The following is a 19,715-nucleotide window of genomic DNA, read 5'->3' as shown; positions in this document are numbered from 1 at the left end:
TGCTGTACGAGATTTATTGAATATATGATCATGGCACATTATTGTCTAAGGAACCCTGTAAATTTTGGATCTAACACAACATGAATTTAAATATCTCAGTGATTTCGAAGTAGTATGCCCTTCCGGGTAATAATTGATTCTGATATTGCCGGTTGTCGCGCAAGCTGATTGGATGGGGTTATGTAAGCGTATATTCGATCGACGTCAACAAATCAACGAAACTCGGATCTTTTTCAGGTGAGCTGTTGCTTCGTTGGTCGTTATTCATATGTGGTTCACTTATCGATATATTTTGTGCTATACATTGAAAGAAGTCGCGCGTCTCTGGCGCCATTGTGGTTGCCATCTGACATCCAACCATACATTAGTATCAGTCAGGGGAGAAGGTGAAGGCGAAGGCGAAGGTGTATGGCAGTTGCCCGGTATACAAACGACGTGAAACATCAGGAAACTATCAGTGGCTGATCGACTGGGGCCTTCCTCACGGCGACACCTTCCTACGAGCTCAGAGTTGGCATTCGACAAAATGGTCGATTCAAAGTACCAACCGGTACCGCGCCACGACAGGGAGGCTGATTTCACAGAGCACTCCTCCATCAGCGTTAGCCAAACATACGAGGCTGAATACGATCAGAGCTGGCGTCAATTGGATGCTCCCGATGCTTCTGATCTCTCATCAAAGGAAGACGACGACGACGACGATGAGGCTGACGAGACAATGGCTTCCTTGAATACGAAGCAGCGAGGCTCAAAGCGTGCTCGCTCACTCTCCAAGACACGCAAGCTATTGACTACGTTGAAGACAACCATCGTACGGCATCGTCTGTGTTTGATCGTGGTAGCTGGTCTTATTTTTATTTTCCTTCCTTTAATTGCTTATCAACACACTATTAGGTCCTTTTTCTGGGGCGACCAAGTTTATGTGAGATCTCAGCCTACCGCCCTCTTTCAGTCATAACACCAACCAAGTTAATTTGATGGATAATACTAACAGTTTCAATGTTCTAGAAATCCCCGCCATGGTATCCGACGCCCCTAGGTGGTACATCGGAGACATGGGCTCATAGCTATCAGAGGGCCAAAGCGATGGTCCAGAATATGACGCTACTTGAGAAAGTCAATGTTACGACTGGAGTAGGCTGGTCTATGGGTTTGTGCGTTGGTAATACTGGTAGGTTTGTTGAGGTGGCGATCGCTCTTCTGTCTAGCCCTTGTTAACAATTTGAATACCAGGGCCTGCAATTGATTCTGGATTTCCCTCTCTCTGTCTGCAAGATGGGCCCTTGGGGATACGCTTCGCTGACCACATCACTGCGTTCCCGGCGGGTTTGACAACTGCGGCAACGTGGAATCGTTCGTTGATAGAGGAACGTGGCTATCTGCTCGGCAAAGAGGCACGCGGGAAAGGTGTTAATGTGCTACTAGGTCCATCCATGGGCCCTTTGGGGATCATGCCGGCTGGTGGCAGAAACTGGGAAGGGTTTTCTCCTGATCCTGTCCTTAGCGCAGTTGCGGCTTCAGACACCATTCGAGGTATCCAACGAACAGGCGTGATGGCAACCGCGAAACACTTTGTCATGAACGAACAGGAACATTTCAGACAGGGGCGCGAGTGGATTATTCAAGACGCGATATCTTCCAACATTGATGATCGTGCTCTACATGAGGTCTTTATCTGGCCGTTTGCTGAGAGTATTCGCGCCAACGTGGCTAGTGTTATGTGCTCGTATCAAATGGTCAATAATTCCTATGCTTGTGGCAATAGCAAGCTTCTGAATGGGATATTAAAAGATGAACTCGGCTTTCAAGGGTTTGTGCAATCAGACTGGCTTGCGCAGCGATCGGGAGTGACAAGCGCGCTCGCAGGCCTAGATATGTCTATGCCGGGGGATGGTCTTGTGTGGGCAGATGGCAAAGCCCTTTGGGGCAAGGAGTTGACCATAGCCATTCTCAACGGAACAATGCCCATGGAACGCCTGAACGACATGGTGACACGCATCGTGGCAGCATGGTATCAGTTGGGACAAGATGAACCCGGAGGCAATCCGGACTCTCCAAACTTTTCCTCGTGGACAAATGATCAGTACGGCCATCTTTTTGAGGGCTCGGGTGATCAGGCCACCGGGATAGTAAATCAGTTTATTGACGTGCAAGGTAGCGGCGATGAAGCTCACAGCATTACTGCCCGTCGGGTTGCCGCTGAAGGAGCTGTCCTTGTGAAGAACGTCGGTGACATTCTCCCTCTAAGCACTCAAGGATCCAGCTCCGGGGATAAATTGTACAGAGTTGGCATATTTGGTGAAGATGCTGGTCCAGGAAAGGGACCCAATGCCTGTGCGGATCGTGGGTGCAATCAAGGTACCTTGGCTTCTGGCTGGGGTAGTGGCGCGGTTGAGTTTCCTCATCTTGTCACGCCTTACGATGCATTGAAGGAGTCATTCAATGAGACAGCAGTCGATCTCCAGGGTTACCTGACGGATGATTACGAAGACAAACATCTCGAGAACCAGGACTTGTGCATTATATTCGCCAATTCGGACTCTGGCGAGGGATTTATAAAATGGGGAGACATCAGCGGAGATCGAAACAACCTCTTCCTTCAGAAGTCAGGCGACTCTCTCATCCAACGGGCTGCGGACAAGTGTGGCGGTGATACTATTGTCGTAATCCATGCTGTTGGCCCCGTTATTGTAGAGTCCTGGATTGACCATCCAAGCATCAAGGCCGCCATTCTGGCCCACCTTCCAGGAGAAGAAAGTGGGAATGCATTGGCAGACGTGTTGTTCGGCAGAGTTGACGCCAGCGGACGACTTCCTTATACCATCGGTAAAAGCATCAAAGACTACGGACCGAGTGCACAAGTGCTATACGTACCGAACGCATTGGTCCCGCAGATGAATTTCACGGACGGATTATTCATCGACTATCGGTACTTTGACAAGAACGACATTGAGCCGCGGTTTGAGTTTGGCTTTGGACTATCCTATACCACTTTTGAATATTCAGATCTTGTCATCTCTCCCGTCAGAGAGAAGTCGCTTTTACCATCGCCTCGACCAGAGGCTCCCGTTTCTCCGCCTAAATATAGTAAGCAGACGCCCGATGCAAAGTCTGCACTATTTCCATCGGGGTTCCGGCAATTGCACAAATACATCTATCCTTATCTCTCCGATCTGTCAGAAATACAAGAAAGGCACTTTGACTTCCCGAAGGGCTATAAAAAGAAGCAAGCGTTATCCCCCGCGGGTGGAGGTGAAGGAGGCAATCCTTCGCTATACGAAACTTTTGTTGTGGTTACTGTAAACGTGACCAATACCGGCCATCGTACGGGCCAGGAAGTGGTGCAGTTATACGTCTCATTCCCGGATGATGTCCGCGATGAAGATGACAAGTTTAGCGACTCGATTGAGTTTCCCGTCCGCGTGCTGCGCGCCTTTGATAAGGTAGAGCTGTCTCCGGGAGAGACGAAGAAAGTCGAGATGGCGTTGACACGGAAGGATCTGAGCTTCTGGAGCACGCGTCGGCAGAACTGGGTGATGCCGGTGACGGGGGAGTTTACTATCGCGGTGGGCAACAGCTCGAGAACGCAGGCCGTTGTGGGGGAGTATTAACTATTCATAGGGTGTATATATTGCAGAAGATGAAATATGATGCGGATCAAAAAAATGGCACGAGAAGAGTCTAGACCGTCTTCGGCTAATCTAGGCTTACGTGGATACCCGGAGGACACCAAAGACACTTAGCCTGTTCAGGAATGGCTGCAGCCCTGGCCGGACCCGCCGTGGCTTAAGCTTCCACGCTGCCATTGGCTGGACTCACGTGGCGTCGCACATAAGGCACATCCGGTCCAATCAGAGCGCAGCTCCCTGGCGGCCGGCGGATCGATGGGAGGATTCCAAGGCACGACGTGTAGGGAGCCTCAGGACAGCCAATCGCCTTGTTTTCACGGCGGGGTTTCTTCGCTAGCTTTTCCCGTCCGACATGAAAATCTTGGCGGAGTCCGCTTTCTTCCCCATCAGAGAGCCGCGCCGTTTCACGGGGTATATTTGGATTGCGGCCTGTGGCCCAGTTGGGGAGCGTTTCTTCTAGCAGCCTCGATTTCTTTCTTTCTTTCTTTCTACCCTTTTTCTTGCTTTGCCTAGCGTGACATTCCAGAGCTGGAGAATGCCCGCCGATCTCGATCTCTAGTCTTTCTTATCAGCTCCGTCACGGCGACAGCTCGGCTCGACGAGTAGACAGACAGCAATCCGCAGCACGGGGGTTGTTAAGATCATGCAATCAATATCTCGATAGGCAAGACGGGATACCGAACAAAGATCGCATGCGGATCCCAATCGCTGTGCAGCTTGCGCTGCTGGTGCTTCTCACCTCGCTGCTGGGATTGACTGTTATTTCCATCGCAACAGTAAGCAATCATCATCAGACGATGGGCATGGCAATTCAGATGAAAAAAAGAAAAAAAAGAAGACTAATCGTGCTATTTGCTTACTTCAGTGGGAGAATAACTATAAATTCGTGACTGGGGTCAAGTACGGCGATCCTATCTCCATCTCTTCTGACGATACTAACAGCTCATTGCAGATCCCAGAGTCTGGCCCTTGGTGCCTCCCTCAAAGCCGGCCAAGTCGCCTCAGACATCCAGCTGATCGAAACCACCTGCACGGCTGTCACAACCCGAATCCTTATCCAAGAAGCCCTGCACACGTTTTACGAGGGTAACGATACGGATGCAAATTGGGCTGCTGCGACTGAGGACGTGCAATCGGCATTGGGAAGCGGTGGCTACGCATCTCTCTACCAAGCTATTATCTACTCTCGAAATTCCGATGGCGATCAAGGCGGGCTACTGAATGTGACCAGCAACTCATTGACGAGTAACATTACTCTTCCGTACAAGTATAGCAACGGTTCGGTGAGTGCTGCTGCTGCTCCCCTTAACTGTTGTAAAAGCCATGCTCATTCCAGGTTTAGGCGGTTACGCTCGGCGATCCTGGCCTTGGATATCCTCCTTCTCTCTACCCGAACTTGACGTACACTTTTGCCAATGGCGTCGATCCCGATAATGCTACAAGCGAGCAGGACACGGCTTGGGCCTTTCCCGACTTTCCGTTCAATACGTCGAGCGCCCTGATACTGGGTCCGGTGTATGTGAATGCGAGCTTCTCGTTGCTTTCGATTACACTTCCGATCATTAATAATACGTCCAATACAGATATTCTCGGATACATGACGTGAGTTTTCCGCTCCCAAAGTAAAGCTGATGTTCAAAATCTCATTCGTCTTGTGCGAATACCCAGGATCGTATCAAGTGCTACAAGCATACAGTCTACCCTCGTCAACAGCGACGGACTTGACAGCAGTGTATCGATATTGCTCGTCGGACCCGCTACTGCAGATAATCATTTTCAGCCAAATGCACACCCCGCAACAAAGCGTTACCCGGATGCTAATGAGACTGCGCTCCGAGATTCCCAAGCACGATATGTCTTTATGCCCACAGTTCTCTCAGATCAGACCGACCGACACAGCCAGTACCGCACTACCCAGGACGCATTTCCCCTAAGCAAGTATCCGGCAGTCCTCGATGCGCTCGCCCATCCCACATCCAAATCCAACAATGCAACCAGCAATCTCAGCACGCACAATGAACAAGGCTACAATGTAGCCGTGGGCGTTGCCCGACCGCAGTCGTCATTGGTGGATTGGGTGCTTATTATAGAGGAAACGCACACGCAGGCGTTTGCTTCTGTGACCGAGTTGAGAAAACTCATTCTTGCATGTGTTTTTGGCACAGCTGGATTCATCTTGCTGGTTGTGATTCCGCTAGCACATTACAGTGTTAAGCCTATCAGGAAACTCAAAGCAGCTACGGAAAAGTCCATACAACCATCGCCGCAGAATGACTACGGGAACGATCCCGGTAGTGGTGACCCAGGTACTCTGGAAACACTTAATGCGCAGTCCGCCAAACGTGGTGGTGGTGGGATGATTGCAGCATTGTCAACCCTGCTGCATGGCAGATGGAGGAATACTCAAGCCACGGAAAGTGCAGAAGGGCGTTCAAAGGTATTTAAGGTGCCAGGGAAAGTCAAAGAATCAAAGCATGTGGTCACAGACGAGCTGACCGAGTTGACGAGTACGTTCAACGAAATGGCTGATGAGCTGATGATTCAGTATACTCGACTCGAGGAACGCGTGGCCGAGAGGACGCGCGAGCTTGAAATAAGCAAAAAGGCTGCGGAGACAGCCAACGAAAGCAAAACCCTCTTCATTGCGAACATCTCGCACGAGCTGAAAACGCCATTAAACGGAATCTTGGGCATGTGCGCCGTCTGCATGGGCGAGGACGACTTACCTAGAATCAAAAAGTCGCTGCAAGTAGTATACAAGTCTGGCGATCTTCTATTGAATCTGTTGAATGATCTCTTGACGTTCAGCAAAAATGATATCGACTCAGCCATTCGCTTGGATGAGAAGGAATTCAACCTGGCGGATATCAAGTCGCAAATATTGACCATTTTCGAAAAGCAGGTGCACGAGAACCATGTCAATTTCAGTGTGAAGTTCATTGGCACACCGAGCACAGCAACAGATGTAGCGAGTGCTAGGGCCGGCAATGACGAGAAGCAGCCGATTGTTGTGTCCGTGCCAACTAGCTCAAGACATGCCCATGGCCCTCCGGGGACGGGCAGGTTAAAGGACATGCTATTATGGGGTGATCAGCACCGGATACTACAGGTTCTCATAAATCTGGTCAGCAACAGTCTCAAATTCACACCAGAAGGCGGACGAGTTGATGTTCGCATCAGGTGTCTGGGAGACTACGAAAAGCCATCGGATGCAAGTACAAAGATGTCGTTTGACTCCAAATCCAATTCAGGAATACGATCAAGAACTCCCTCCTTCCAGTCCAGAGATACATACATGCCAATGGGGGTCGGTCAGCTAGGTGGCGGTGGAAGCACCACAGGCAATTTCGAGCATTACCCTCGGGAGGTACCTCCCAACTACAGAACGCTAGCATTCGCATTTGAGGTTGAAGACACGGGGCCTGGTATTCCGCCTCATCTGCAACAACGAGTTTTCGAGCCTTTCATGCAGGGCGACCTCGGCCTGAACCGAAAGTATGGAGGTACAGGTCTCGGATTGAGTATTTGTTCTCAGCTATCTCGACTCATGGGCGGCAAGATCCATCTCGACAGCACAGTGGGCAAGGGATCGACATTTAGAGTCGTTATCCCCTTGAAATTCCTCGGCGAGATGACCTCCAGCACACGCAGTTCTAGTTCAGCGGGATCACGCCCGCACAGTGATATCATAGTCACCACTGCAGATGACACTCGAAGTCAAGCGGGCAACAATAGCCCAGCTACAAAACCGGTTGAAAGCCAAGATCTTCAACCACGTCTGGTTGGCCTGAGCCAACCATTCTTTGCCCTATCGCGCTCCCCAACTCCCCGGGGTAGTACAGTCAGCATCGGTAACAGCACTACATCCGACACCGACGCCAAACTCCAAGCCCTCCATGGACAAATCAGCTCTTCGGACGAAGGCAAATCCACCAAAATCCGCGTGCTAGTCGCCGAAGACAACGCCGTGAACCAAGAAGTAGTCCTGCGCATGCTCAAACTCGAGGACATATACGACGTGACCATCGCCAAGGATGGGCAGGAAGCCTACGAAACAGTCAAAGCGGCAATGTCAGAGGGCAACAAGTTCGACCTCATCTTCATGGATATCCAGATGCCGAATCTGGACGGATTGCAAAGCACGCGCCTGATCCGGGAAATGGGTTATTCGGCGCCCATTGTGGCACTGAGTGCGTTTGCAGAAGAGAGTAATATCAAGGATTGTATTGATAGTGGGATGGATATGTTTCTGTCCAAGCCTATACGCAGACCGGCGCTGAAGCAAGTGTTGAAGAAGTTTGCGACGATTGTTGAGGAAGATGGAGACGGTACTTGATATTTTTCTTTCTTTCTTTTCTTTCTTATTTGCATGTTTTCGAATCTGCATACTGCATTATAGCTTCACGTTCCGTCGTGATTTTGGCATGGATCGGTGGGAAGGCGTTATTATTTTGAGGGTCCGCAACCTCGGAAAGATTACTTTGTTTTTCTGTCTTGCATATTATATTGCATCCACTGTACATGATGTTCCCCTATTTTATTTCTCTTTTCTGGTATCACATTCAAATCATCCATGTTACTGTTCTCATTCGACCTGCTTAGGCATGAATCAGTCGATATGGATTCGCACATTTCAATACTGGCATCGGTTCAATATAAATACAGCCAGGATCCAACCATCCAAGGCGCATGTATCCACGATCTACATAACGCATCACTTGATGGCCTTGCTAAACCTCACGTCGTCTGATGAGGGAGATCAAAAAAAAAAAGTCGAGAAAAATCATCGAATTGGAAGCCAGCCAGCCTATCGCATCGCTCGGGAGGACAGGCAGTAAAATAGAATAACACATATAACAAATAAAAATTCAATTCTATACAGTCTGCTTGACGAGTGTCGTAATTTTCTCCTCGATCTCTTTATCCGTCAACCCTGCTGAACCGTCAGTCTCTTCTCTTTTCATCGAGTTCTCTTCAGTGCTCACCTGACAGCAATTCCTGTTGCTCCTTTCCGAACTCTGTCAAAATTCATATTCTTAGCTATATCCCTTGATTTATAAAAGAGGCAAAAGTTCGAGCGGGGGACAAGGCGAATGGACAACGCACCATATCTGGCAAACACTCGCGGCTCGGTACCGGAAGCCTCTCGGATGAGGATAGGGACGTAGGGGTTGTTCTTCTTCATAGTTGGGTATGCGCGGTTCAAGAATGATCTGGTTTGAACCCATTGCCAATTAGCGAAATTGATGTGAATTTTCTGCGTAAAGCCATGATATGACGAGCGTACCGCGTAGCATCGCTGTGGGATGAAGTCTGGCAGAATAGGAAGCGGAGTTCTTTGAGGGATTTGTTGAAGGCGTATTTGGCTGACATTGTGCTTTTGTCTTTCCCTTTTGAGAAAATGGCAGCAAAGGAAGGAGAAGAAGTCGAGCGGTTTCAAGGTCGTAGTAAGTGAGTGATTGGTCTGAGAGAGCTTTGGCGATGTTGAGGTTCTGCGGCCGCCCGCACGCACCAATCAGAGCCCGGTAGGCTTACATAAGCGGAGTTAAGAGGCAGCTCCGAAATTTCGAGAGTCCGTTAGATGCCGGTGAAGATCTTACACGGACGTTATCGGAGTCACATCTCACCCACGCACTCAACGATTGTCTCTCGCCTCACCTCTCCACTCCTTGTGTTGATTTTTAAATCCCGTTTATTCTAAAGCGAGCTGGAAACGACTGTGGTTCAATTCGTCAGGCAGTTAGCCATACCAGAGTCGACGTCAATCAAACCATTTTCACACCGGACAGGCAGCTTAAAGCTAGGGGAAAAGAAGGATACAAGAACAAATAAAATGTCGTCATCTCGTGTCGGTCTTCGCTTCTTCGCCAATTCGCGCGCGGCCTTTCGCAACAACTTTCGCCAAAAGGGCTTCCGATTCCAGAGCACCGATGCCAGCGCTGCCGCTGCTGAGCAGCAGTCCACTTTCCAGAAGCTGTGGAACAGCCCTGTTGGCGTGAAGACTGTTCATTTCTGGTATGTTTCTTGACCACAGCGGAGAGGGAAAAAAAAAAACAAGATCACTGACTAACGTCGTATAGGGCCCCCGTTATGAAATGGAGTCTCGTTATCGCAGGCATTTCCGATCTTGCTCGTCCCGCCGAAAAGCTCTCCTTGACTCAGAATCTTGCTCTCCTGGCCACCGGCACAATCTGGACGCGGTGGTGTTTCGTCATCTCGCCCCGCAACATCCTGTACGTGTACTCTCTGCTTCTGTTATCTTCTATAAAGTACTAACAGCCACAGCCTTGCCACCGTCAACTTCTTCCTCGCTTGCACCGGTCTTGCTCAGGTCACAAGGATATTCCTCTGGCGCCGTAGCCAGTCCGGATCAGTCACCGAGGCCACCAAGGAGATGGCCGAGGACTCTGTTGTGGGTGCCAAGGGTGTTGTCGAGGCTGCAGAGAAGAAGATCAAGCCGTCCGCTTGAATTTCTGTCTTTAATGATTAACTTCATTTTGTCCTGAACTTGAATTGGATAGCGGGCTAGAAGGCGGGTCCGTCTCGTTTTAATTGTCTATCTTATTTGAGCCTGGTTGTTGATATAGTATAGTAAATTTCATTCACTCGTGTTTTTGTTGGTAGATTATTAGTAACGTTAACTGCTATCTTGGTATTTTCATTGCCTAACTCTGCCTCCATTCGAGTAACAGCAGTTGGATAAATGAGAACATGAATACAGATCTATCAATATTCAGTGGCTAAAACTATGACAAAAGGAACACTATAATAGGTCAACATGCACAAAGAATGGACGAGTCAAATAGACGCCAAATCATACGTCTTCTGGTGACTGTCACTCCTCGGTCGTTGTCTCAGTCGTCGTTTCACCCAATATCAGATCTTCATAAGAATGGAGTGAAACACCATGCACAGCCTCAAATCCGTCGATAACGTTCTGAAGCCGGCCTGATGCATGTTCCTTGACCATATGCACGACAATTCTATCAAGTAGGATATGCTGTGAGATAATAATAGGAGATGGATTTATATCATCTGCCATAGTTGATGTATCTGTACTTCGTTCGTCATCGTTCGTAGCAGCAGCAGCATTCTCAAGCTCCGTCGCACGAAGCATCATCATCTGCTTCGAGTAGACATTCATCCAATAAGTCTCTTTCTCGATATACTCGAAAAACCTGATATGATCTTCCAACCCTGCGGAGACTTTGCGTATATCATCCTCTCGACTGATCAGCGCCTCGTCATGCGCGTTTATCCTGCTGTTGGACTCTGTGTTCCACCTCGACAGACGGAAGATGTCGCGCTGCATGACCTCAATCAGCTCCTGCTGCGATGCGATTTTCCTAGCCTGCGAGCTGATGGTGCGCGCCTGCGCAGTGACGATGTGTCTTGTGCCGTCGATGGTAGACGATTGGCTTGCGAGAGCCTGAGTATGTGAGCGCAGTGTACGGCTGCTGTGGCTGTTAGTGGCTACGAGCCGCTCTGTCTTGTCGAGGATGCGCTGGTGGTGCTTGGCGATGTTGCGGTCCAGAGCGATTAGTCGTTCTTCTAGTCGTTGTATATAGTCGAGGTCGATGGTATCGGTGCTGATGCTTTTGGGACGCATTGCTCGTTAATGATGTGGTGTATGTCCGGCAATACTCAATGCTGCTCGTTAGTTTGAAGTGAAGACTCCCGGAATTGCGCGCGTACATGGCTAGAAGTGTCGGTTATGATGATATATATGTATGGCGACAAAAAGGCGTGGTGAACAAAAGGAGAAATCGAGATATGTTAGCTAGGTAGTTGTTCAGGGAAAAAGAAGTCAGGAAGGGCCAGTTACAACGAAGGCCGAATTAGGAAGGTGCTGTCTGCCGACGCAGGTATGCCGAACGAAGAGCTGCATTAGAAGCAATTACTATTAAACTTATATATATATCTCCACCTAGATTCTTCAACTAAATATACTGCCACGCCGGAATATCCCCGTCATAGTCAACCGTAGCAGCATCGAAGCCCAGGCAATCGGCAACGTTGCCAGTGGGCACCGTTGCATTCTGAATAGCTGCAAACACCTGCCAGGAAGTCGGCGACATCGCATCGTCTGGACAGGCCATGAAGCCCGTGGCGCCGAAGCTGGACGTTGAGTATGAGCCGAACGGCGAGCCGGAGTCGTAGCTGAAAGGGCCTTGCTGAGAACCGCTGGGAATGTAGATGGAATGCGCCATGGTGAAGGCGAGTGCGCCGGAAGGGTTGACATAGATGACCTGTCCGCCGGGGACCTCGACATCCTGTAACAGGAGAGTCAACATATACAGTAGTCTAGCTAGGGAGTAAACATAGAAAGCACTTACCAAGGAGTACGCATTGCCAAAGACGGTTACATTGCCCGGAGGACAAGGGTCGACGTTCGTTGGGCAGTATGAAGCGGTGTTGCCTCCCAGCCAGAAGCTCTCGCCGGCCGCAGTTATGGATAGCTGGTGAATGGGAGACGCAGAGCGCAAGGCGATGGCAGTGAAGGGGCCGTTATCTCGTTTGGCTGGCAATGCCGTAGCGCATACGGCATAAAGAGCCGGTGTGATGAAGGGAATGAGTTTCATATTGGTTGGTTTGGGTATGGAAAAGAGAGAGGAGGTGGTGTAAGAGAGGAAAAACACTGTGAGGTGGTGATGATGACGAGACTCACGGCAAGACGAGGAATTAGGGCTTGATTTATGCTAACACCACAACCACAGGTAATTCTATCGATGAACATTGCGGAGTGAGCTACTTCGCTGCTGAGAATAATTATTGGCATTCCTGATCTCAGCCTCCATTCTGGACTGAGACATGTGAGAGACACTGATGCAATCGGCCCAATGGAGAGAATCACAGCATGCAGATCCGCCATTGTAAGACATCCAGCATCTACTGGCAAAGCAAAAGGAGTGCTTCCATGAAGCTGGATGAGATGATGCTGATGACACAACAACGTATACCTGGGTAGCAGCCCTTTTTTTTTTTTTTTTTTTTTTTGTTTTTTTGTTGGTTTTGTGGAACGCCGCCAGCAGATACATGTATTAGGTACCTCTTACCAAGTTGCAGTCGCCACCGCTCGCTCGATCTGCATGGAGAAGCTCTTCTGGAAGAACGGGGCAATGAAATCGGCAGGAATTATTGGTTTGGTTCTACAGTTGTCTAGTACAAAAGACATGCTATTTCGAGCATTACCGATTTCCATCTGTAAGGAGCGTTCGCAGATGTAACCGCATGTCTTTCGGAAGCGCTCGCAGGTAGCATCTATTCAGTGCAACCAAACAAGAGGTTGAACAGCCTCCATTTCCAGATTTGTACTATGAGACATGTGGCATGAGATTCGTCGGTGTTGTACACAGTTGATATAGAAAATAATACACACAAAGCGGGAAGAGAAGAACCGCCTGACATCACTTGTCCCCTTGGAGCTCTCGTCGCATCTCTTCCCTCTGTATTCGCTCTTCGTCCCTGGACTGCGTCGATGCTCCGGCTGCCGCTGCCTGCGCTCGTCGGCGAGATTCCTCTTCTTTGACCGCAAACCAAACTAATCGTGGACACCAGTCAGTTAAGTTGCACACCATGGCTACCCAGGCTAATCGACATGCTACGCACTTGACTTATCTGACTTGGACCATTCCTTCAATTTGTTCACATATTCATCGTATTCCTTCTCTCGCCGATCACGGTTCTCAAGCGCTGCCTTTTGCAATTCCGGGTTGTATTTCTTGCCGGACACATTAGTTTCTGGGGGGGGTTTTTTTTGGCGTTTGAAAGCTTGTCTTTGTGGCTTACGCTGAATAGCTCCTCGTCTGTCGGTCGGATATATTGGACAAACAAAGGCCCACCCACGGCGACAATGGCACCCCTACAGATACAATTCCGTGTCAGTCGATTCGGTGTGTTTTCTTCGCATTGCAGCGCAGAACTTACGCGGTGAGCATCTTCACCCACTTCCCGGTGCTGGCCATGACGAATAGTAGGTACTAGGTAGAGTGTAGTAGGAAATGAGTCGTCGTCCTCTCCAAGACAGCCCCGCCGAGCTGGTTGGAACTTGAGCAATGGAATTCGGACGGTTGATGCTATGAAATCATCCTTTGCGGCAGCCACGGAGAGACACCAGCCACTTCTCCGGGATTGCTGTGGCGCAGATGACGTCGTGGCTGTGCACCACCCTTGATTTCGTTCTATGCTTTTATGGTTCAATCACATTCAATATCAATTAAAATCATTGACGATGAGCCACGGATTTTGTCTCGCACGTATTATTCGTATAATAACTCGTATTCACCAGTGTTGAATTCCATTGGCCAGCGACACCGTGAGACTGTGTCAGCTGTGTGGATAATACAAGACAATACGCGTGCTTACTAGCGTAGAGCCTCAAGTGCCCGGCAAATCGTACGGTTCAAAAGATTAATTACGCGCCAGAATACAAGCCATTACGCAGATTACATTAATTAATTAATTACCAGGAACCAAGGCTTGCCTCAGCCTATTTGTTTAAACCCGCCGACTCGTCGTCCCTGTCTGCAATTTTTATATCATGCGAGTAATGTTAAGGAGCGAGCGATCGACGCTGCGCGTGGATTGATTAAATTTAGAACTTCCCTCTTATCCATTATCCATCGTTACCAACCGTCCACATTGCATCTACTATATCTACGGGGAAGTTTTGGCTGCTTTTTCGCTGCGTGCCCGACCCCTCCTGAACACCGGACACAAGTGTGCTGCGCTTTTCTCGACAGTCATTCGTTCTCATATCTCCAGCCAGGTACGTCGCATTCAAAACTCAACTCGTCGCCGTCAGGTAATGAATGCACTGCGCGTGTTCTGCAAGACAGACAGGTATGGTGGCTTGCAACACGAGGCTTGTCGCGGCACGCACCCCTGACTGCATACTGCCAGTTCACCCGTTTCGTCCCTCGACTACCTGTTGTCCACTGACATGGGACTAACGGGCGCTGTGATTTAACAGTCGGTTTCGCCAAACTATCGTTCAGTGCGCAGCACTGCTATCTCTTTCGACGGACACTCTCCCATCTTCCAACGTTCGAACACGCATTCGAATTTCCGCCGGCCACATCGAAGCATTTTTCGATGACTCACTCGTAACGAGAAAGAGACGGAGGAGCACAGGAAAAGAAGATCCAACTACATTATCAAGTCATAATGGCATATCCCCAGCAACGAATGCCTCCTCCGCGAGGACCGCCCTCCGCACCGGGCTACCGATCGCAAGGATCTGGCGGTTACAATCCGAGTGCTCCTGGAAATGGGTACGGCGGCTATGGAGGCAGCGGCTCTGACTACGGTGGCGCATCTGCATATCCTCGTTCAGGACCACCAAAGTCACGCCCTCCGCCTGCTCAAGGACCGTATAACGGGGCCGGTGGTCCACCACCACCAAGAGGTCTCCCGTCAAGCCGAGCGCGACCCGATTACGGGCCCGGACAACGAGGACCACCCTCTGTACGAGGGCCACCTTCCGGGCGCATTCCACCTGCGCGAGGACCGCCGCCTGGTCGGGGACCGCCGCCGCCTCATCGAGGAGCGCCAATGGGGCGTCCTCCCGCTCAACGTAGGCCACCTCCTGGCGATCCGTATGGATATGCTGCCAATGGTCCCCCGTCGCGACGCCGGGGCTCAGACGACCACGGACTGGAAAGACAGATGGGGGACATGAGCATTGCCTCGCCGCCTACTCGGCCGCACACCTCTAATTCTTCTCGCGCACCTAGAGGGTACCCCAATGACGGGTTCTACCTGGATCCTGGCCAGCAGAATGGTGGCTCTGGCTTTCCGGTGCCGCCTCAGCGTTCATACACCGATGCAAACGTTCCTCCGCCTATCAAGATACCGCAAAGAAGCGCCACAACGCCTTCCCAATATACCCCTCCCTTACGATCGCCAAAATATCCCGGTCAGGCTACCTATACCGAGCCTACTGACTACGCAGAACCACCAGCACCCGCATTCGCAAATAATTCACTGGCGCCGACTTCGGCGTATGGCGACGAGGTGAAATACAAAACTTTTAGCACGTATGTACACCACAACGTGTTCGCGGATTACTTCAAAGACCAAGATGGCGAGGACCCCGAGGGAGAGGCAGAGCAAGCGGAAGACGATGAGCTGGATATGCCCAATTTCGATGCGATGCCATCAACGGAGCCGGTACATCGCCGCAATGCAAGCCTTGAAAACCATTTGACGTCTGAAAAACAGCCTGGTGGTGGTGATGGTGGTAGTGGATATGCAGCTTATAGGGACCCCACCCCAACAGAGGAGGGCAATCAATTTGCAAATGCCGGTTTTCACTTTGACCTGCCGGCTGATAATGCTGCCAACAACGGGATGAACAATAGTTACCGCAACGGCAGTGTCCATGGCTCGGATAGAACTCTATCTATGGGATCTTATGGAAAACCCGCTCCATATCGCCACAACCAGCAGCAGCAGGCCGAGGCTTATGGTGCAGCGCCGAACGGTAACCCTGAAACTCAAAACCCGGATGCTCTTCCTGCTCACCCATTACCTTATCGCGCTGGTCTGGATCAAATGCCAGCGGAGCGACCAGCGCCAGTTCGACAATATGGTGGGCCGCCTTCAGTGCAACAACCAGACCCCTCGAATGGTGCTCCGGTTTCGCCTAACGGCCGTCCAGAGTCTCCACCCCTAACACAGACGGAACTTGAGAGATTACATCTGATAGTCCGGCGCAACCCCGACGATCACAAAACGGCATTGAAACTAGCCAAGAAGTATGTCGAAGCTTCAACGCGTCTGGTCGGTGAAGAAGGTCGCGTAGATCCTAAAACGAGGGCTAGAAACAGGGACAAGTATATCAGCGATGCGTCCAAGATTGTGAAGAGATTGGTCCATGACGGATATCCCGAAGCGATGTTTTACATGGCAGATTGCTATGGAAGCGGGGGGCTAGGCCTGCAATCTGATCCGAAAGAGGCTTTTTCACTGTATCAATCGGCTGCCAAAGCAGGGCACGCCGAGGCGGCGTATCGCACAGCCGTGTGCTGCGAACTCGGCCAAGAGGAAGGAGGTGGCACGAGAAGGGATGCTGTCAAGGCAGTACAATGGTACCGCCGTGCTGCAGCACTGGGGAACACGCCCGCCATGTACAAGATGGGAATAATATTGCTAAAGGGACTCCTTGGACAACAGAAAAATCCTCGCGAGGCTGTCACGTGGCTGAAACGGGCGGCGGATGGAGCCGATGAAGAAAACCCGCACGCTCTGCACGAGCTGGCATTGATGTACGAGAGTTCGTCTAACTCTGACTTTGTCGTTCGTAACGAGGAATATTCTCGAGACTTGTTCACAAAGGCTGCCGAGCTCGGCTACAAGTTCTCACAGTACCGCCTCGGCACGGCATATGAGAATGGGCTCATGGGTCTGCCTGTTGATGCGCGCATGAGCATCATATGGTATACCCGTGCAGCTGCCCAGGGCGAACACCAGTCCGAACTGGCCCTGAGTGGATGGTATCTGACCGGTGCGGAGGGCATTTTGCAGCAAAGTGATACCGAGGCGTATCTGTGGGCGCGTAAAGCCGCGGCTGCCGGACTAGCGAAGGCCGAATATGCCATGGGCTACTTTACTGAGGTTGGGATTGGTGTGCCATCAAATCTGGAAGATGCACAGCGATGGTACTGGCGGGCAGCCTGTAAGTATTTCTCTTCCCTCCTATCTTCCGTGGACAATAATGTCTGACCTGCAACACAGCCCAGAACTTTGACAAAGCCCGAGAACGCCTCGAAGAGCTGAAAAAGGGCAGTGGCCGCATGCAAAAGACTCGCGTCTCTCGATCAGCTGTTGCCCAGCAGCAGCAACAGGGCGATTGTATCCTGATGTAGATGTTTTCTTTTGCCTGACAATCGTGTAAATGAAAGTAAACTTTGGTCTTTCGGTTCTTCTTCTTCTTCTGCTTCTGCTTCTTATTGTTTATCTTTCAAACCTGGCTTTGGCTTTCCCCTGTTAGTTTCTTTGGATACACAATATCCCCCTGAGCAAGCGAATGATGACGTGATGTAGATGGATTGTGTCTCTAAAGTGTAAATAGTAAATGGTAGTTGGTGACTAAGGTTTGCAGCCAATGAGCGCGCCGGCAGAGTCAGGTAGATAGATTACTTTCCCCAAGCGGCAAGCGATGGATGGGAAGGAGCAGAGGCAGCCGCCCCTCTTTCTTTCTTTCTCTCTCTCGCTCTCTCTTCCTCGCTTTTTCTTCTACACTGTTCGTCAGGGAAATAACAGAAACATAAATATCACGCTGAAGCTATTCAATGCACGCCAACGCATGAAGAAAAAGCAGGGCACCTAAAATACAATGCAGAACGCAAGGTTATATACATATGCATATGCATGGTGGTTTCAAGGTTTCCAGCTAGTTACGGTATCTACAACTCTTACAAATGTGCACTCATCAATCAATGCTCAAATCTCATGCCAGACCCTCTGCGCGCCATTTCTCTTCGCACTTGGCTTGTCCGTCCGGATACCGCGGGAAGTCTGATGCCCGGCAATTGCGCCAGTACGATCTCACAACCTCGCACTGTCGAGGATGCGTGGCGTGTATGCCAGCTAGATAGGCCGTGGCCGCCAGATGGATGTATATCCCCGAGCTAGGCGGGATGATGGCAATGACTCTGCATGCTCTGTCGACTGCGGTGGAGAGCGCCTTCCGCCGCGATAACGAGCCTGCGTTGCCGATCTGGCTGAGGATGGCGATGGCTGCTGTGCAGCGCCATGCGTTCTCGATGAGTGCCGAATCGGTCGAGCTGGGCTCGCCGCATAGCAGCAGCTGATCCAAGGCCTCGAAACTCAGGTCAAGCGCCGTCATGTTATTCCCTGCCTTGGCTAGGGTCACGAACAGATGGAATGTGTCGAGCGGGCAGCCAACTCCCGCGAAGAACCCATCACTGAGGGTTTCACGATGCCAGTCGTCGAAAATGAGCCCCTTGCTGCCCCGAACGATGGCACCCATGGTGTCAAACCATACGAGATGGGCGACAATCTCGTTGATGCCAACAATTTCATGCGACAGCCGATCAAGGTCTGCCTTGTTGCGACAGTGGAAGTCAAGCAACGAACGAGCCCCGTTCAGATGGCATTGCCATTCTCCAAAGGAGCCGTCGCAGACCTCGAAAAACGCAAATGTCGCGATCCCGAATAACGCAATTGGGTGGGCCTTATCAATGGCTTCCGTCAATCTCATCAATGCCTCGACGTGGAAGTGAACGGCGTCTATCAGGTGCTTTTGGGTGGAGTCGTCTGCTGTTTCGTGACCCTTCATCTTAGCACGGATAAAATCCCATATCCGCGATACAAGCTCAACAGCTTCTGGCGAAAGATATCCTCCTCGCGATTGACTGTCGGCGTCTTTGATTTGTTCGTAGAAGCTGGTGAGACGTTTAATAAAACTGTACTGGTTCAAAGTCATATATCGGTCATGCATCGGCAAACTCGTGGCCACTTCTTCGTGTGGTGTGCTGCTAGCGGTCGGTTTAGGACCGTCATCTGGCGGTGATGTCGATTCTTGTGATAATGCCGGCGTGGTTGCGGTGGTGGTCTCACGGGCCCGCCTCTGTCCGAAATTCGACTCTGTAGCCCAGACGACTCTCTGGGGATAGCCACCACATGGCAGTCCAGACTCCACGCATGGCTGGCACCGCGGTCTGTTTAGATCGCATTTGATGCCTCGAAGTTTGCAGCTCTGGCAATCCCGGTCCCGACGAATCCCACGTGGTTTTCCTTTTCGCTTGCTAGCGGTCTTGGCCCCCATCGTCTGGCGAACGACGGCGAAGCGACCGGCGTGTTCATCAAAAAATGGCTCACCCTTACCTCGCTTGGATAAGACGCATCCTGCAATAAGTGGACGGTGAACAGGCTATTGGAGATTTTGGACGATATTTTTCGATTGATTGACAGAGTGCGAGTGTGGCTCGCAGCGGCGCTGATTTTGAGCAATTTTTGCTCTGCCAACAAAGGAGAGCGAGAGAGCGAGAGATAAGGCTTGGGAGGGCGGGGAAATCAGAGTCACTAGCCGGCTAGCCCCCATGGCACCCATGCACATTC

General features: G+C 50.6%; 9 protein-coding genes across 9 annotated transcripts, besides 1 other annotated feature; 4 read left to right on the top strand and 5 right to left on the bottom strand.

Moving 5' to 3' along the window:
- Window positions 1-526: 526 nt before the first annotated feature.
- UA08_01324 (putative beta-glucosidase E) lies at window positions 527-3,611 on the top strand (the record flags this gene model as incomplete). The annotated part of the gene is made up of 4 exons (XM_020260975.1): window positions 527-540; window positions 895-922; window positions 1,009-1,171; window positions 1,234-3,611. The coding sequence occupies 4 exons, from the start codon at window positions 527-529 to the stop codon at window positions 3,609-3,611; spliced, it is 2,583 nt and encodes an 860-aa protein (XP_020122885.1).
- Window positions 677-774: a repeat region (Identified by RepeatMasker using a combination of RepBase library and repeat library created with RepeatScout).
- A 710-nt stretch (window positions 3,612-4,321) lies between the features above and the next one.
- On the top strand, window positions 4,322-7,965 carry UA08_01323 (Two-component system protein B; the record flags this gene model as incomplete). The annotated part of the gene is made up of 6 exons (XM_020260974.1): window positions 4,322-4,405; window positions 4,495-4,529; window positions 4,582-4,912; window positions 4,972-5,144; window positions 5,213-5,231; window positions 5,326-7,965. 6 exons carry the CDS (start codon window positions 4,322-4,324, stop codon window positions 7,963-7,965), a joined length of 3,282 nt encoding a protein of 1,093 aa, XP_020122886.1.
- A 538-nt stretch (window positions 7,966-8,503) lies between these two features.
- UA08_01322 (NADH-ubiquinone oxidoreductase subunit) lies at window positions 8,504-9,002 on the bottom strand (the record flags this gene model as incomplete). Its single annotated transcript, XM_020260973.1, has 4 exons — window positions 8,504-8,562; window positions 8,615-8,647; window positions 8,736-8,842; window positions 8,917-9,002. 4 exons carry the CDS (start codon window positions 9,000-9,002, stop codon window positions 8,504-8,506), a joined length of 285 nt encoding a protein of 94 aa, XP_020122887.1.
- Window positions 9,003-9,462: 460 nt separating this feature from the next.
- UA08_01321 (hypothetical protein) lies at window positions 9,463-10,098 on the top strand (the record flags this gene model as incomplete). Its single annotated transcript, XM_020260972.1, has 3 exons — window positions 9,463-9,644; window positions 9,710-9,862; window positions 9,909-10,098. 3 exons carry the CDS (start codon window positions 9,463-9,465, stop codon window positions 10,096-10,098), a joined length of 525 nt encoding a protein of 174 aa, XP_020122888.1.
- A 366-nt stretch (window positions 10,099-10,464) lies between these two features.
- UA08_01320 (hypothetical protein) lies at window positions 10,465-11,238 on the bottom strand (the record flags this gene model as incomplete). The annotated part of the gene is made up of 1 exon (XM_020260971.1): window positions 10,465-11,238. One exon carries the CDS (start codon window positions 11,236-11,238, stop codon window positions 10,465-10,467), a length of 774 nt encoding a protein of 257 aa, XP_020122889.1.
- Window positions 11,239-11,569: 331 nt separating this feature from the next.
- UA08_01319 (hypothetical protein) lies at window positions 11,570-12,211 on the bottom strand (the record flags this gene model as incomplete). The annotated part of the gene is made up of 2 exons (XM_020260970.1): window positions 11,570-11,902; window positions 11,966-12,211. 2 exons carry the CDS (start codon window positions 12,209-12,211, stop codon window positions 11,570-11,572), a joined length of 579 nt encoding a protein of 192 aa, XP_020123331.1.
- Window positions 12,212-13,036: 825 nt separating this feature from the next.
- UA08_01318 (hypothetical protein) lies at window positions 13,037-13,594 on the bottom strand (the record flags this gene model as incomplete). Its single annotated transcript, XM_020260968.1, has 4 exons — window positions 13,037-13,170; window positions 13,239-13,350; window positions 13,419-13,491; window positions 13,557-13,594. 4 exons carry the CDS (start codon window positions 13,592-13,594, stop codon window positions 13,037-13,039), a joined length of 357 nt encoding a protein of 118 aa, XP_020123330.1.
- Window positions 13,595-14,795: 1,201 nt separating this feature from the next.
- On the top strand, window positions 14,796-17,497 carry UA08_01317 (hypothetical protein; the record flags this gene model as incomplete). The annotated part of the gene is made up of 2 exons (XM_020260967.1): window positions 14,796-17,307; window positions 17,367-17,497. 2 exons carry the CDS (start codon window positions 14,796-14,798, stop codon window positions 17,495-17,497), a joined length of 2,643 nt encoding a protein of 880 aa, XP_020123333.1.
- Window positions 17,498-18,081: 584 nt separating this feature from the next.
- Window positions 18,082-19,422, bottom strand: UA08_01316 (hypothetical protein; the record flags this gene model as incomplete). Its single annotated transcript, XM_020260966.1, has 1 exon — window positions 18,082-19,422. One exon carries the CDS (start codon window positions 19,420-19,422, stop codon window positions 18,082-18,084), a length of 1,341 nt encoding a protein of 446 aa, XP_020123332.1.
- Window positions 19,423-19,715: the final 293 nt, after the last annotated feature.

Source organism: Talaromyces atroroseus, assembly GCF_001907595.1.
Source record: "Talaromyces atroroseus strain IBT 11181 chromosome Unknown scaffold_1, whole genome shotgun sequence".
Lineage (NCBI taxonomy): Eukaryota > Fungi > Ascomycota > Eurotiomycetes > Eurotiales > Trichocomaceae > Talaromyces > Talaromyces atroroseus.
This window is presented reverse-complemented; position numbering and strand designations above follow the sequence as displayed.